The 17,795-nt window shown below is 49.1% G+C and overlaps 1 protein-coding gene across 2 annotated transcripts in view; it reads right to left on the bottom strand.

Annotated features, from left to right (window-relative positions):
• LOC141074924 (uncharacterized) overlaps nucleotides 1-17,130 on the bottom strand; it is a 54,640-nt gene extending 37,510 nt beyond the window's left edge. The window contains exon 1 of one of the 2 annotated variants that reach the window (XM_073562240.1): nucleotides 16,986-17,130. In XM_073562240.1, the coding sequence (XP_073418341.1) occupies nucleotides 16,986-17,103 (118 nt within the window). In that variant the 5' untranslated portion in view covers nucleotides 17,104-17,130. The remainder of the gene's footprint in view (nucleotides 1-16,985) is intronic. The other variant, XM_073562239.1, reaches the window with a different exon arrangement.
• Between the last annotated feature and the right edge of the window lie 665 nt (nucleotides 17,131-17,795).

Raw genomic sequence — 17,795 nt, 5'->3', positions numbered from 1 at the left:
TATAATGACTCCCTGATTTCTCAGGTAGGCTACCACCTCCTCTACAAGCTTTGTGAATATTCGGGGAGCCGAAGCCAGCCCGAACGGAAGGCACTGAAACTGCAAGTGGCAGGTCCGGGACGGTAGACTGATTGCGAATCTTAAGGTACTGTCACACTTAGCGATGTACCAGCGATCCCGACTAGCGATATGACGCGGTCAGGATCGCTGGTGCATCGCTAAGTGGTCGCTAGTGAGCTGCCACACAGGCAGATCTCACCAGCGACATCGCTGGGGATGGGGGTCGCTACTTACCTGTCACACTAGGCGATCCTGCGTCCTCCCGCCCGGCTCCACGCGTAGCTCGTCGTCTCAGCAGGAAGCGCCGCAGGAAGCTGACGACGAGAAACAGTCCTGAACGTTCTCGCGCAATCAGCGATAACCAGCGGGGGAGCGGGTCGTAGGTAAGTATCAGACATAGCGATATCGCTAGCAATATCGCTATAACGTCACTAGTTATAGCGATATTGCTAGCGATATCTATTAGTGTGACATGCCCTTTAGTAAGCTTTGAGATAAGGGATGGATGGGGACCTGATAGTATGCACTCTTCAGTTCCAGAGTACACATGACGGCATTCCTGTCTATAAGTTGAATTGCCGAACGTATTGATTCCATTCAAAACCTTTTGTATACCACCCAAGCATTTAGGGGTTTTAAGTTTATGATCGTTCTGGCCTCGCCAGATGATTTTGTAATGGAGAATACGGAAGAGTAATGACCTTTTCCCCTCTCCTGCTGCGGAACTGGCACTATGACCTCTGACCTGAGCAGGTCCTGTAGATCTGACCACATGGTAGAGTCTTCCGGGACTACGGTGGGAGCGATGTATCTGTCGGGGGGCGGGGAATAACATTCTATGCTGTACCCATCTGTGATGGTTCTGAGGACCCACTGGTTCTGGGTTACCTGGCGCCACCTTGCTGCGAATCATCGCAGTCTTCCCCCGACCCCTATGGCGTCATTGCCTTCTAGACCTGGAGGATGACGCGAAAAGAGGGGCTTTGCTTCTCCCTCCCTGGCTCTGAGTGTTTCTAAAGGAGCCCCTGTTGGATCTACCCTGGCTCCTAACGTCAGTCTGGCTCCTAACGTCAGTCTGTCTCCTGAAAAAGGACCCTCTACGAAAGGACTGGGGACGCTTGGGTTTTTCTTCTGGAAACCCCTTGTTTTTGTCAGACACTTGCTCTAGGATGCTATTTAGACCTGGCCCGAACACCCTTGAGCCTGAAAAGGGGATGGAGCAAAGCTCTGCCTTTGAAGCATTATCCCCAGACATAGACTTCAGCCAAACCGCTCGCCTAGCTGCGTTGGAAAGGGAGCTGTTTCTGGCTGCGAATCTTACTGACTCGGCCGACGTATCTGAAAGGAACGCAGTGGCTGATTTCATCAGAGGGAGGGAAGCTAGGATCTCAGATCTAGGGGTCTTGTTGGATAAATGCTCTTCCAACTGCCCCACCCATAAGAACATGGACCTGGCCACCGAGGTGGGTGCTATGTTAACCTTAGTAAGGGCAGCTGCCGTTTCCCATGTTCGCTTTAATAGAACATCTGCCTTCCGGTCCATCGGGTCTCTGAGACTTGATGAGTCCTCGAAGGGGATGGCGGTCTTTTTGGTCACCTTAGCTACAGGAACATCGATTTTAGGAACTTCCTCCCACAATCGTGTTTCCTCTGGGTCATAGGGCAGTCGGCTCTTAAAGTCCCGAGACAGTGCGAGTCGACGTTCTGCCTCTTTCCATTCTTCTAGGACCATTGTTTTAATGTGCTCACTTACGGGGAACAGTTTGTTTCCGAGCGACCAGTCCCCCAAACATCAGGTCCTGTCGGGACTGCGGTTTTGGAACATCCTCGATCTGCATGGTGTTCCTTACCGCCTGCACCAAGTCATCGGTGTCCTCTAACTTAAACAGGTATTTCCTGCCTTGGTCCCTCCTGTCAGTCGGGATCTCCCCCTCCTCCTCGGGATCAGAGTCCCGGGGGTCTGACCCCTCAAGCGAGCTTGTCTCCGAGGCTAGCTCCATCTCCCACCTCGGCCGCTTCCAGCTTGGCCCCGGACTAGGGGACTGCTGCCGTGAGAGACTGGATCTGGAGGCCTGTACTTCCTCCCGAATCAAGGATCGCATCTCGGCAAGGAGGGACGGCTGCTCGTCTCTTACAACCCTTGAAGTGCAGGGTCCGCAGAGAGTCTTGATATAGGTGTCTGGCAGCTTTACCCTGCAAACCGGGCATCTGACAGATTTAGATGTGGCCTTTGCCGAATCCTTAACCTCTGTCGGGGGGCTGGGGTACCCTTCTCCTGTACAATACAGAACAGGGATAGTCGGGTCAGTTGTCCTGGGCAGCGGGGAAGGCCGTGTGGGGGTTGGATTGCGCCAGGCGCACTTACCCCTCTGTCGGCTGGCGCTTCTGGGTCCATACCACCGAAGCAGCTGCTGGCGTGCGGTGAGCTGCTGGCGTGCGGTGAGCCCGCTGACGTGCGCTAAGCCTGCTGGCGTGCGCTGAGCCCGCTGACGTGCGCTAAGCCTGCTGGCGTGCGCTGAGCTTTCTGGCATGCCCAGGCTGCTGGCGCGCTGATTTCAAGTCGGCGCGTGACGTCATCGCCGCGCCACGGGTCCTCCCGCGATGCCTGAGATCGCGCCGGCCACTTCCGCTTCCTGCCCAGCTCTGAAGCCCCGCCCGCCGGGCGTCCTGCAATGGCGGCGCCCACCGGCTTTCTGTGGGGACCCGGCTTCTATCTGCCCCTGCAGCATGGCCCGGGTTCTCTGTCGCCGGCGCCCGCACCGCCCGCTGCGTGCGGGGACCTGGCTTACCGCGGCACTGCGGTCTGGCCTGGAGCCGTGAGCCTCCCACCGGACTTGACTTTGGGGCAGAGGGACTCCCCACAGGGAAGTGTCGGCTCTGGGCATCCTGACAGGGGGAAGGATTGGACTGGCCGCACGATCCCTCTGCGCCCTCCGGTAAGCTTCCTGCTCCTCCTCTCGTAGGTCCCTCCATGCAGGGACAGGAAAGACACTGAGGGAAAGGGGTGGGACGGGGCCTTTTAACCTCTCGTGTGCTTTCCTGTCCCTGTAAGGAGGAGGAGGACGTCCTCCATGGTGCTGTCAGGTGGACGTTCTGGAAAAAAGGTTACTAGCACTGGCGTAACTACCGGGGTAGCAGCCGAAGCGGTTGCTTTGGGGCCCGGCCCATATAGGGGCCCGAGTCCCCGGCTCCGATCGGCGCTACCCGGTATGCAATTTAATTACCCCAACCACCAGTCCGCGGCCCAGCACCAGGCCGTTGCAGTGATCTTCCGGTCCACGGACACAAGGGGAGCCGGCGGCTGTGTAGCAGCTGATAGTCACCCTGTATAGCGGTCCCTGTTGGCGCGGCGGCTTCATCCAGCGCTGAGCTGTCAAATGTACCGCTCATTTAAGGTCATGAATACGGACGCCACTCCTCTCCCATAGGCGTGGCGTCCATATTCATGCACCTTAATGAGCGGTAGCACGTGACCGCTCCGCACAGGAAGAAGCTGAAGTGCCGCCGCGAGATGCAGGGAGGGAAGTTCAGCGACGTGAGGGTAAGTATGATGGGGGAGCCGAGCGGAGCCATATATACAAGGGAGGGAGAGTGGGAGCAGAGCCATGTATACAAGGGAGGGTGGGAGCGGAGCCATATATACAAGGGAGGGTGGGAGCGGAGACATATATACAGGGGAGGGAGAATGGGAGCGGAGCCATATATACAGGGGAGGGAGAGTGGGAGCGGAGCCATATATACAGGATGGGAGAGTGGGAGCAGAGCCATATATACAGGATGGGAGAGTGGGAGCAGAGCCATGTATACAGGATGGGAGGGTGGGAGCAGAGCCATGTATACAGGATGGGAGGGTGGGAGCAGAGCCATGTATACAGGATGGGAGGGTGGGAGCAGAGCCATGTATACAGGATGGGAGGGTGGGAGCAGAGCCATGTATACAGGATGGGAGGGTGGGAGCGGAGCCATGTATACAGGATTGGTTGCAGAGCCATGTATACAGGATGGGAGAGTGGGAGCAGAGCCATGTATACAGGATGGGAGGGTGGGAGCAGAGCCATGTATACAGGATGGGAGAGTGGGAGCAGAGCCATGTATACAGGATGGGAGGGTGGGAGCGGAGCCATGTATACAGGATGGGAGGGTGGGAGCAGAGCCATGTATACAGGATGGGAGGGTGGGAGCAGAGCCATGTATACAGGATGGGAGGGTGGGAGCAGAGCCATGTATACAGGATGGGAGGGTGGGAGCGGAGCCATGTATACAGGATGGGAGCAGAGCCATGTATACAGGATGGGAGAGTGGGAGCAGAGCCATGTATACAGGATGGGAGGGTGGGAGCAGAGCCATGTATACAGGATGGGAGAGTGGGAGCAGAGCCATGTATACAGGATGGGAGGGTGGGAGCGGAGCCATGTATACAGGATGGGAGGGAGGGAGCGGAGCCATGTACAGGATGGGAGGGTGGGAGCGGAGCCATGTATACAGGATGGGAGGGTGGGAGCGGAGCCATGTATACAGGATGGGAGGGTGGGAGCGGAGCCATGTATACAGGATGGGAGCAGAGCCATGTATACAGGATGGGAGAGTGGGAGCAGAGCCATGTATACAGGATGGGAGGGTGGGAGCAGAGCCATGTATACAGGATGGGAGGGTGGGAGCGGAGCCATGTATACAGGATGGGAGCAGAGCCATGTATACAGGATGGGAGAGTGGGAGCAGAGCCATGTATACAGGATGGGAGGGTGGGAGCAGAGCCATGTATACAGGATGGGAGAGTGGGAGCAGAGCCATGTATACAGGATGGGAGGGTGGGAGCGGAGCCATGTATACAGGATGGGAGGGAGGGAGCGGAGCCATGTACAGGATGGGAGGGTGGGAGCGGAGCCATGTATACAGGATGGGAGGGTGGGAGCGGAGCCATGTATACAGGATGGGAGGGTGGGAGCGGAGCCATGTATACAGGATGGGAGGGAGGGAGCGGAGCCATGTACAGGATGGGAGGGTGGGAGCGGAGCCATGTATACAGGATGGGAGGGTGGGAGCGGAGCCATGTATACAGGATGGGAGGGTGGGAGCGGAGCCATGTATACAGGATGGGAGCAGAGCCATGTATACAGGATGGGAGGGTGGGAGCGGAGCCATGTATACAGGATGGGAGGGGAGCCATGTATACAGGATGGGAGAGTGGGAGCAGAGCCATGTATACAGGATGGGAGAGTGGGAGCAGAGCCATGTGCACAGGATGGGAGAGTGGGAGCAGAGCCATGTATACAGGATGGGAGCGGAGCCATGTATACAGGATGGGAGGGTGCGAGCAGAGCCATGTATACAGGATGGGAGGGTGGGAGCAGAGCCATGTATACAGGATGGGAGGGTGGGAGCAGAGCCATGTATACAGGATGGGAGAGTGGGAGCAGAGCCATGTATACAGGATGGGAGAGTGGGAGCAGAGCCATGTATACAGGATGGGAGAGTGGGAGCAGAGCCATGTATACAGGATGGGAGGGTGGGAGCAGAGCCATGTATACAGGATGGGAGGGTGGGAGCAGAGCCATGTATACAGGATGGGAGAGTGGGAGCAGAGCCATGTATACAGGATGGGAGAGTGGGAGCAGAGCCATGTGCACAGGATGGGAGAGTGGGAGCAGAGCCATGTATACAGGATGGGAGCGGAGCCATGTATACAGGATGGGAGCGGAGCCATGTATACAGGATGGGAGCGGAGCCATGTATACAGGATGGGAGCGGAGCCATGTATACAGGATGGGAGGGTGGGAGCAGAGCTATGTATACAGGATGGGAGGGTGGGAGCGGAGCCATGTATACAGGATGGGAGGGTGGGAGCAGAGCCATGTATACAGGATGGGAGGGTGGGAGCAGAGCCATGTATACAGGATGGGAGGGTGGGAGCGGAGCCATGTATACAGGATGGGAGAGTGGGAGCAGAGCCATGTATACAGGATGGGAGAGTGGGAGCAGAGCCATGTATATAAGGATCGGACAGGGGAGCCATGCATACAACAGGGGGAGCCACACAGAGCTGGGCAGGACGGGGGGAACCACACATACATTTTCTGATGATTAGAAAATAATTAGTATGTATACAGTACTCCAGTACAATTTTTCTTAAGTGCTCAATGCTCCATTTCCTTGTAGGTTCCAATCATCATTAGCAGTGACGGTCATCAGTAGAAGTAGCTTGGTGCTCCCACTGAAACAGAGAAACAAGCCAGGTGCTCCCACTCATTCAAAACCTATGGTGAGTTGAGTCACATTATAAATGTTATAATTAAATGATAAGTATGCACTGCTAAACTACAACCGCGTCCATAGCCCCGCCCCCTTATGATCAAAGCCCCGCCCCTGTCACACCTCCATCCCCGCCCTGCCGGGCCATGGAAGAATGGTCTTGCTTGAAGCCGGTCCCTGGTGCAAAAAAGGTTGGGGACCACTGGTGTAGGGGATCCAGGGCCCCGGCGGAAAAAAATGTACACTATGATTTTGCAGCCTACGCTGCTTTTCTGTGCCTGCTGTGCGGAGCGAAGCACATATTGGGCCCACCTCCCTGCCTGCAGCCAGTGTATTGCTTCAGTTCAGTCCCGCCCCTTCCCTGAGCCCTCGCTGTCTGTTAGCTCTCTGCAGAGCTGCCTGCCGCATGGACCTCTGGGAAATGTAGTTCCTGGAGGGGTGTGTCTTTGAGGGGGCCCCGTTTAAAAGTTTGCTATGGGGCCCAATCAGTTCTAGTTACGCCCCTGGTTACTAGTGCTTGTATCTGTCATGATCCAGCATGGATCATGACAGTATGTCTCCGAAGTGAACTGTTTGGTATCAAGACCGTGAAGCCTGAACTGGGTTTGCGATGCGGCGATGAGTAAACTTTTATGTTCTAGTTATTAGCGACTAATATTACATATCAAATATTGGTTGGTTCGCCATCAACTCTACGGTCGCTGCATCGCGATACCAGAGAAGCAATAAATCATCCATCGGTCGCTCGTCTAGCAGGGATGGCTTCGTGGCTTTGGAAAAAATATACAATTATTCTCAGAAGCAAAAAACTGCAAAGGGAAAATACAACCACAGCAGCCACACCTCTAAACATGAAACAATTCTTACTCATTTAGCCTCTCAAAGTCACCCAAAATTTTACGTACCTCCTTGCTGTGAGATCGCATGGAGTACATTGTGCTAAAGACTGGAGCCAGTTAACTTTTTTCTCATTTTTGCGGTTCTGATGCGTTTTTTCTTCTCATGAGCAATTGCTTTAATTCAATTTACTGTGTTTATACATAGTTATAGGTGTTTCTACAAATTTTCACATGCAGTGGTTCATTGTATTGGTTTGGCTTCTGTCACTTTAAACCTTTATTTGGACAGGAACATAATGGGAAATTTAACCATTAGATTGAGAAACACAAGTTGTGAGTAAGAACTAGAGTGTATGAATTGTGGTCCTGTCTACTCTCGTCATACTTGTTTGCAGGATCTTTTGCCCTTGCTCCAAGGTGGTGAAGAGGCCAACATGAACATTTGAACTTAGGTTGGAAGCAGTGAGATTTACTGATTCCTCTTAATTTAACCACTTACAGTCACATACATTGTATATTTACCACAAATGTTTCCCATTACTGTATTGAACGAGCTCGGGAGCAGGCAAGAGCCGGCTGGATTATACTACCAGCAACTAAGACTGCATTGATCAGCGCTAGCTCCACCGGCAAAACTTTATACACTTACTGTAGATGGCATTAAAATATTACAGAAACATTGAGGAGGTTAGGAATCGGGTGTAGGAGGGTTGTTTCCGAACCCCATCATCATACCCTCTCCCAGGATATGAATGCAGGGATGCCAATGGATTGTAAGGACAGTCAAAGACCAACTGAATACCTTTGTGTTTGCTATGTTAGTGCACCTGAGCTTCACAGGAGAATGGTAAGGGGATGGATCCTGTAAAACTCTAATCACATCTACAAGACGACACCAACCACGACCGATGGATCCTGTAAAACTCCGATCACATCTACAAGACGTCACCGACCACGACCGATGGATCCTGTAACTAAGGCTCCGATCACATCTACAAGACGACACCGACCACGACCGATGGATCCTGTAACTAAGGCTCCGATCACATCTACAAGACGTCACCGACCACGACCGATGGATCATGTAACTAAGGCTCCGATCACATCTACAAGACGTCACCGACCACGACCGATGGATCCTGTAACTAAGGCTCCGATCACATCTACAAGACGTCACCGACCACGACCGATGGATCCTGTAACTAAGGCTCCGATCACATCTACAAGACGACACCGACCACGACCGATGGATCCTGTAACTAAGGCTCCGATCACATCTACAAGACGTCACCGACCACGACCGATGGATCCTGTAACTAAGGCTCCGATCACATCTACAAGATGTCACCGACCACGACCGATGGATCCTGTAACTAAGGCTCCGATCACACCTACAAGACGTCACCGACCACGACCGATGGATCCTGTACCTAAGGCTCCGATCACATCTACAGGACGTCACCGACCACGACCGATGGATCCTGTAACTAAGGCTCCGATCACATCTACAAGACGTCACCGACCACGACCGATGGATCCTGTAACTAAGGCACCGATCACATCTACAAGACGTCACCGACCACGACCGATGGATCCTGTACCTAAGGCCCCGATCACATCTACAAGACGTCACCGACCACGACCGATGGATCCTGTAACTAAGGCTCCGATCACATCTACAAGACGTCACCGACCACGACCGATGGATCCTGTAACTAAGGCTCCGATCACATCTACAAGACGTCACCGACCACGACCGATGGATCCTGTAACTAAGGCTCCGATCACATCTACAAGACGTCACCGACCACGACCGATGGATCCTGTAACTAAGGCTCCGATCACACCTACAAGACGTCACCGACCACGACCGATGGATCCTGTAACTAAGGCTCCGATCACACCTACAAGACGTCACCGACCACGACCGATGGATCCTGTACCTAAGGCTCCGATCACATCTACAGGACGTCACCGACCACGACCGATGGATCCTGTACCTAAGGCCCCGATCACATCTACAAGACGTCACCGACCACGACCGATGGATCCTGTAACTAAGGCTCCGATCACATCTACAAGACGTCACCGACCACGACCGATGGATCCTGTAACTAAGGCTCCGATCACATCTACAAGACGTCACCGACCACGACCGATGGATCCTGTAACTAAGGCTCCGATCACATCTACAAGACAACACCGACCACGACCGATGGATCCTGTAACTAAGGCTCCGATCACATCTACAAGACGTCACCGACCACGACCGATGGATCCTGTAACTAAGGCTCCGATCACATCTACAAGACGTCACCGACCACGACCGATGGATCCTGTAACTAAGGCTCCGATCACATCTACAAGACATCACCGACCACGACCGATGGATCCTGTAACTAAGGCTCCGATCACATCTACAAGACAACACCGACCACGACCGATGGATCCTGTAACCAGGGTGGATAAAAATCAATGTTTTTTTTTAAAAAATTAAAAAAAAAATCGGATTTTTTTGATTTAAATCGGATTTTTTTGATTTAAATCGGATTTTTTTCAATAAACTGCTTTTTGAGGAAAATATTTTACCATCCAAAGGTTCTTCCATCATGAGATAAAGCTGAGTTGTTTAACTCAGTAGAATAAAGGCTGTATATGTGTAACATTCACAATGCCATGCTCTTCCAGAGGTTTCTGTAGGATTAGTGGGCAGTTTCTCTCCTATATTATCACAGACGCTCGCTTTACTTACGCAGTTCTCAATACTGAATTTGACTCCGCAGAGGTCCCAGCCTCTTCTTCACGGCAAAAATGTTACAACATGAACAGAGTTGAGAAAAAGACCTTAATCCTATTGTTCTACAAACCTATGAATACAGAATCAACCCCTTCAGTGCCAAGTCCAAGAAGTTAGACAATATGTTTCTGATTGTTTGGAGTGGAATAGATCTGCACAACACAAGAAGAATGTGAATCTAAGTGTGAGAAGGAGGAAGGGCAAGCAGACAAAAAAATGAAAGTGAAACTTTGAGCACAATACTGCAGCATAGCCACAGACAAGTCTGGATCTGTTTGTGTGTACGATCTGAGGTTTATTACATTCTTTCCTTATAATGGCAGCAGGCCGTAAAAGAGACCCAGTTTGGGAATATTTTAATGAAGCTCCTTCGCCTATCGTTAAGGCAGGCATGCGTGCAAAATGCAAACGATGCAACAAAGAGATGCAAGGCCTGGTGGCGCGAATGAGGCAACATCATGAGAAGTGCGGTGATGAAGATGACCAAAGAAACACTTCTGAACAGGCAGGATCTTCAGGTTGGTAAACATTTTTATTGAATCCTATTTCTAAAGACTGAACTGTCATGTGTGAGAAAAATTATATTTCTTATTATTACTGCATGTTACTGTCATTTGGTACAGTTATGAAGAAAAACAAATATTCCTTTTGGGGCAGGGGCAGTGATGTGTTGTGTACAATAAGCAGAAATTGTATAAACCATAAAATAACAGCATTGACTTTTTTTGTTTAGGGGAATTCATGGATTCTGGAAACTATCCACCTCCAAGATCACCATCATCCTGTTCTACAGTTTCAGAGTTATCCATCCAGGATAGTGCTTCATTAGCAGCAGCAGCATCATCATCAGACACCCACAGCCACATATCACCATCACCCAAAAGGAAGAAAAAACCTTTACCTCCTGGAACCACCATAGATAGGTTTGTGATAAGAACTAGCAGACTAGAAAAAGAGTTGATTGATGAAAAAATTGCCCAGTTTATTTATGCAACGAACTCTTCTTTCCGTCTGACTGAGAACCCACATTTCATTAATATGGTTCAGTCACTGAGACCAGGATACAGTCCACCCAGCAGAGCTGATGTTGCAGGGAAACTGCTGGATCAAGTGTATGACAGAGAAATGGAGCAATGTGCAACAGCTCTGGAGGGTAAAATTGTTAACCTAAGTATTGATGGGTGGAGTAATGTCCACAATGATCCTATTGTATGTGGTTGTATAACAACAGAAGAAGGTAAAGTCTTCCTTGCACAAACAACTGATACTTCAGGAAATGCACACACAGCAGAATACTTACAAGAAGTGGCAGTAAAAGCTATAACGACATGTGAACAAAAATTCAAATGTCTAGTACGCAGTTTGGTCACTGACAATGCTGCAAACGTATCCAAGATGAGAAGAGATTTAGAAGAGCAGGGAGGGAATACAAAGCTGCTAATAACATATGGTTGCAGTGCTCATTTGCTGCACCTCTTAGCCAAAGACTTAAGTGTTCCAGAAATAAAGGCTAATGTTGTTGAAATTGCTAAATACTTCCGTAATAATCATTTTGCTGCAGCAGCTCTGAAAAGGATGGGTGGAACCAAGCTAACGCTCCCACAAGATGTTAGATGGAACTCTGTGGTGGACTGTTTTGAGCAGTATATCAAAAACTGGCCTATTCTGATGACACTTAGTGAAGAAAATCGAGATAAAATAGATGGCACTGTCACGGCCAAAATCCTCAACATTGGGCTTAAGAGAAATGTTGAACATGTGCTGAGCTTCCTGAAACCCATCTCTCAAGCTTTAAACAAAATACAGAAAAATAGCTGTTTTATTGCGGATGCTGTTGAAATTTGGAAGGAACTGAGTGAACACTTAAAAACAGAACTACACATGGACAGAATTAAATTACAAGCAATAAACAAACGAATGGGACAAGCACTGACGCCAGCTCATTTTTTGGCAAATATTGTCAATATCCAATATCAGGGTCAAAACCTAAGTGCTGAGGAAGAGGAGTTAGCTATGACATGGGTATCCAGCAATCATCCATCTTTAATGCCAACTATAATAAACTTCAGAGCTAAGGGGGAACCATTCAAGAAATATATGTTTGCTGAAGATATTTTAAGGAAGGTCACACCAGTAAACTGGTGGAAGTCACTTAAGCGCTTGGATTTAGAGACTGTTCAAGTAATGATTTCACTTTTAACAGCAGTAGCTTCTTCTGCAGGCGTTGAAAGAATATTCTCTTCCTTTGGACTCATTCATTCTAAATTGAGAAATCGGTTGGGACCCAATAAAGCAGGAAAGCTTGTTTTTCTTTTCCAGATTATGAATAGGAACAAAGAAGATGATGATGAAGATGACGACAAGTGAGCTACAGAGGACAGCAGGGACAGTAGTATTTAAGTTTTTCATGTGTCGGCTGGGCTGACAGTCTAAGTTTCTTAAAATATATATATTTTGTTTAGCCAAATTAGTTAACAAACATGGATGTTTGTTTAAGCAAATAACTTATGCTGTAATGTTGTTATTGTTTCAGTTGAATAAATCTATTTAAATTGTTATTAAGGTCAGGATTATTTTTCTCCTTCCTAAGTACAACAGAACAGTGGTGTCCAAATATGAATGATTAACCCATTAAACTGGGGAGAAAAAAGTAATATAAAAAGTGATTCTAAAAATCTTCATCTACTTGCATGTTAAAGTAGCAAGAACTAGTTTAGGTAGAAACTTTGATTTAAATCACTGATTTAAATCAAGCCTTACTGACTAGTGATTTAAATCGTGATTTAAATCGTGATTTAAATCAGTTAGATTTAAATCAAATCCACCCTGCCTGTAACTAAGGCTCCGATCACATCTACAAGACGACACCGACCACGACCGATGGATCCTGTAACTAAGGCTCTGATCACATCTACAAGACGTCACCGACCACGACCAATGGATCCTGTAACTAAGGCTCCGATCACATCTACAAGACGACACCGACCACGACCGATGGATCCTGTAACTAAGGCTCCGATCACATCTACAAGACGTCACCGACCACGACCGATGGATCCTGTAACTAAGGCTCCGATCACATCTACAAGACGTCACCGACCACGACTGATCGATCCTGTAACTAAGGCTCTGATCACATCTACAAGACGACACCGACCACGACCGATGGATCCTGTAACTAAGGCTCCGATCACATCTACAGGACGTCACCGACCACGACCGATGGATCCTGTAACTAAGGCTCCGATCACATCTACAAGACGTCACCGACCACGACCGATGGATCCTGTAACTAAGGCTCCGATCACATCTACAAGACGTCACCGACCACGACTGATCGATCCTGTAACTAAGGCTCTGATCACATCTACAAGACGACACCAACCACGACCGATGGATCCTGTAACTAAGGCTCCGATCACATCTACAAGACGTCACCGACCACGACTGATCGATCCTGTAACTAAGGCTTCGATCACATCTACAGGACGTCACCGACCACGACCGATGGATCCTGTAACTAAGGCTCCGATCACATCTACAAGACGTCACCGACCACGACCGATGGACCCTGATGCTGTAACCATAAAAATACAAATGCAGTCCTATAACAATATATTTCAATCTGTGACAGTGCACTATTTATAGACATCTATCCTACCTGCCACTGATGCTAAATAGCTAGGTTTGATTAAAATATCCTATTAATCCCTTTACCCCCAAGGGTGGTTTGCATGTTAATGCCCGGGCCAATTTTTACAATTCTGACCACTGTCCCTTTATAAGGTCATAACTCTGGAGCTTCCATGGATCCCGGTGATTCTGACATTGTTTTCTCGTGACATATTGTCCTTCATGTTAGTGGTAAAATTTCATTCATATAACTTGCATTTATTTATGAAAAAAACGGAAATTTGGTGAAAACTTTGAAAATTTTGCAATTTTCCAACTTTTAATTTTTATGCCCTTAAATCACAGCGATACGGCACTCAAAAAACTTAATAAGTAACATTTCCAACATGTTTACTTTACATCAGCACAATTTGGGAAGCAAAATTTTATTTTGTTAAGAAATTATAAGGGTTAAAAGAGATTTCTCATTTTTACACCATTTTATTTTTAGGACCACATCACATTTGAAGCCACTTTGAGGGGTCTGTATGATAGAAAATACCCAAAAGTGACACCATTCTAAAAACTGCACCCCTCAAGGTGCTCAAAACCACATTCAAGAAGATTATTAACCCTTCAGGTGCTTCACAGGAATTTTTTGAATGTTTAAAAAAAATGAACATTTAACTTTTTTTCACTAAAAAAATTACTTCAGGTCCAATTTTTTTATTTTACCAAGGGTAACAGGAGAAGTTGGACTGCAAAAGTTATTGTGCAATTTGTTCTGAGTACGCTGATACCTGATATGTGGGGGGAAACCACTGTTTCGGTGCATGGCAGAGCTCAGAAGGGAAGGAGCGCCGTTTGACTTTTTCACTGCAAAATTGGCTGGAATTCAGATTGGACGCCATGTCACGTTTGGAGAGCCCCTGATGAACCTAAACAGTGGAAACTCCCCACAAGTGACCCCATTTTGGAAACTAGACCCCCAAGGAACTTATCTAGATATTTGGTGAGAACTTTGAACCCCCAAGGGATTCACAGAAGTTTATAACGTACAGCGGTACAATTAAAAAATCATATTTTGTCCACAAAAATGATCTTTTCACTCCCAATTTTCATTTTCCCAAGGGTAACAGGACCCTAAAAGTCATTGTGCAATTTGTCCCGAGAACGCTGACACCCCATATGTGGTAGTAAACCACTATTTGGGCGCATGGCAGAGCTCGGAAGGGAAGCAATGCCATTTGACTTTTTTGGCTGGAATTGAGATCGGACGCCATGTCGCGTCTGGAAAGCCCCTGATGTACCAAAACAGTGGAAACCCCCCAATTCTAACTCCAACCCTAATCCCAACACACCCCTAAGCCTAATCTCAGCCCTAATGGGAAAATGGAAATAAATGCATTTTATTTTATTATTTTTCCCTAACTAAGGGGGTGATAACGGGGGGTTTGATTTACTATTTATGGCGGTTTTTATTTTTGGCGGCTGTCGCACGCTAAAAGACGCTTTTTATTGTAAAAAGTTTTTGCATCACCACATATTGAGAGCTATAATTTTTCCGTATTTTGACCCACCGGGTCATGTGAGGTCTTATTTTTTGCGGGACGAGTTGACGTTTTTATTGATATCATTTTCGGGCACGTGACATTTTTTGATCGCTTTTTATTCCGATTTTTGGGACACAGAATGAACAAAAACCAGCGTTTCATGAATTTCTTTTGGGGGGTGCGTTTACACCGTTCCGCGTGCGGTAAAATTGATAAAGCGGTTTTATTCTTCGGGTCAGTACGGTTACAGCGATACCTCATTTAGGTCTTTTTTTATGTTTTGGCGCTTTTATGCAATGAAATAAAAAATAATTATTTTTGCATTGCTTTATTCTGCGAGCTATAACTTTTATTTTTTCGCTGATGATGCTGTATGGCGGCTCGTTTTTTGCGGGACAAGATGACGTTTTCAGCGGTACCATGGATATTTATATCCATTTTTTTGATCGCGCGTTATTACACTTTTTGTTCGGCGGTATGATAAGGGTTTCACTAAAGGGGTTAACTAGTGGGACAGGTTTATAGGGCGGGTCGTTACAGACAGTGATACCAAATATGTGTACTTTTATTTATTTTTTTTTATTTTCAAAAAATGAATTTATTAGGGATTTTTTTTATTAATTTATTTAGCGATATTTTTTTTATAAATTATTTTTACACTTTTTATTTTTTTTCAACTTTATTACAACTTTATTACATTGTCCCAGGGGGGACATCACTGTCATGTGACAGATCACTGATCTGTCACAGGCACTGCTGCAGGCTTCCTCATGCCTGCGCTCTGCCTTCGAAGGTCCTCGCCGCCATATCAGATCCGGGGGGCCTGCAGGGAAGGAGGACCCCGCAGCAGCGCTACACATTGCGCTGCTGTGGGGGTCTCAGGAACCACGGAGGGAGCCCCCTCCCTGAGCGCTTCTCTCCTATGCCGCCGGTACACTGAGATCATGTTTGATCGCAGTGTGCCAGGGGTTAATGAGTCGGGGGGCGGTCCGTGACCACCCCTGACACATAGTGCCGGGTGTCAGCTGTGATAATCCCCCCCGTGAGCACCGCTGATCGCGTTAGATGTACTATTCCATCCTTGGGAATTAAGTCCCAGGTCACATGGACGGAATAGTAGGTCTAATGTAGGAAAGGGGTTAATGGCTGTGATCCATGAGTTGGAATGAAGGTATAAGGGTAATACATCCAGTGAGATACACGGACACACAAGCCGTTAAAATAGTTCACAGCCTCTCTAGGGGCTATAATATAATGCACAATAGCTGGAATAGGGTTATTTACCCCCCTGGGCAATTTAATAAATATTTGTTCATTTCTATAGGGCTTAACAGATAGTTGTCTATTATTAATGATGCCTCCGGTGACCCCTGGTACAGCCGTCTGTGGAAGATGGTCACCGTGGTAACTACACCTCCTGCAGAGGACGGTCACCGTGGTAACTACGCCGCCAGCGGGGGACGGTCACCGTGGTAACTACACCGCCAGCGGGGGACGGTCACCGTCGTAACTACACCTCCAGCGGGGGACGGTCACCGTGGTAACTACACCTCCAGCGGGGGACGGTCACCGTGGTAACTACACCTCCAGCGGGGGACGGTCACCGTGGTAACTACACCTCCAGCGGGGGACGGTCACCGTGGTAACTACACCTCCAGCGGGGGACGGTCACCGTGGTAACTACACCCCCAGCGGGGGACGGTCACCGTGGTAACTACACCTCCAGCGGGGGCCGTGAGGTGAGGAGGAGACGCTGCCCGTCCCCAACACTGAGGAGCCGCAGTCACATGGAGCAGGAGCCTCCACAGGAACAGCTCTGATCTCCCCCCACACTCTCCTCTCACAGATTCACCACAAACCCTCCTGTCATCTCACCGGAATGGCGGGAACCGGAAATCTGCTGCTGGCTGACCCCAGAGAACACGAGCTGCGCACACCCGGGACGGAGCGGCTGCACTGAGCGCGGGAGGACCTGTGGTGACGTCAGCGTCATGTGACCAGAGGGCGGGGCTCAGGAGAGGAGAGGTGAAGGACCTGTGGTGATGTCACCGTCATGTGACCAGGGGGCGGGGCTCAGGAGAGAAGTGAAGGACCTGTGGTGACGTCACTGTCATGCGACCAGGGGGCGTGGCTCAGGAGGGAAGTGATGAAGGACCTGTGGTAACGTCGCCGTCATGTAATCTGGGGGCGGGGCTCAGGAGAGAAGTGGTGACGTCACCGTCATGTGATCAGGGGGGCGGGGCTCAGGAGAGAAGGGGTGAGGAGGGTCCCGGCTGACCCCAGTCTCCTCCCTGCAGCCCTCCTTTTGCCTTTCGTATCTCCTCACGCACAGCTCCTTGTGTGGCGCCGCGGCCTCAGTGCTCTTGTGACTGCTGCTCAGTCTGTGATGTCCTCATTATCTGCCCTCCAGCATGTACAGCGCTACAGAACATGTTGGCGCCATAGAGATCAGTGTGGCAGACATTGCCGCGTCCTCCGGCTTCTCGGCCGCTCTCGGGGTCCGCTATGAAGGAGACGTCTCTTATGATGTCTCCTCCTGACCTCGGCTCTGATGATGGTGATGATGGTGATGATGATGGTGGTGATGATGATGGTGTGATGATGATGGTGTGATGATGGTGGTGATGATGATGGTGATGATGATGATGGTGTGATGATGATGGTGGTGATGATGATGGTGTGATG

The sequence above is a fragment of the Dendrobates tinctorius genome, unplaced genomic scaffold (assembly GCF_039654945.1).
Source record: "Dendrobates tinctorius isolate UK_male_01 unplaced genomic scaffold, ASM3965494v1 ptg000342l, whole genome shotgun sequence".
Classification (NCBI taxonomy): domain Eukaryota; kingdom Metazoa; phylum Chordata; class Amphibia; order Anura; family Dendrobatidae; genus Dendrobates; species Dendrobates tinctorius.
Note: the sequence above shows the minus strand (reverse complement) of the source record. Positions and strands in the feature narration are given on the sequence as shown.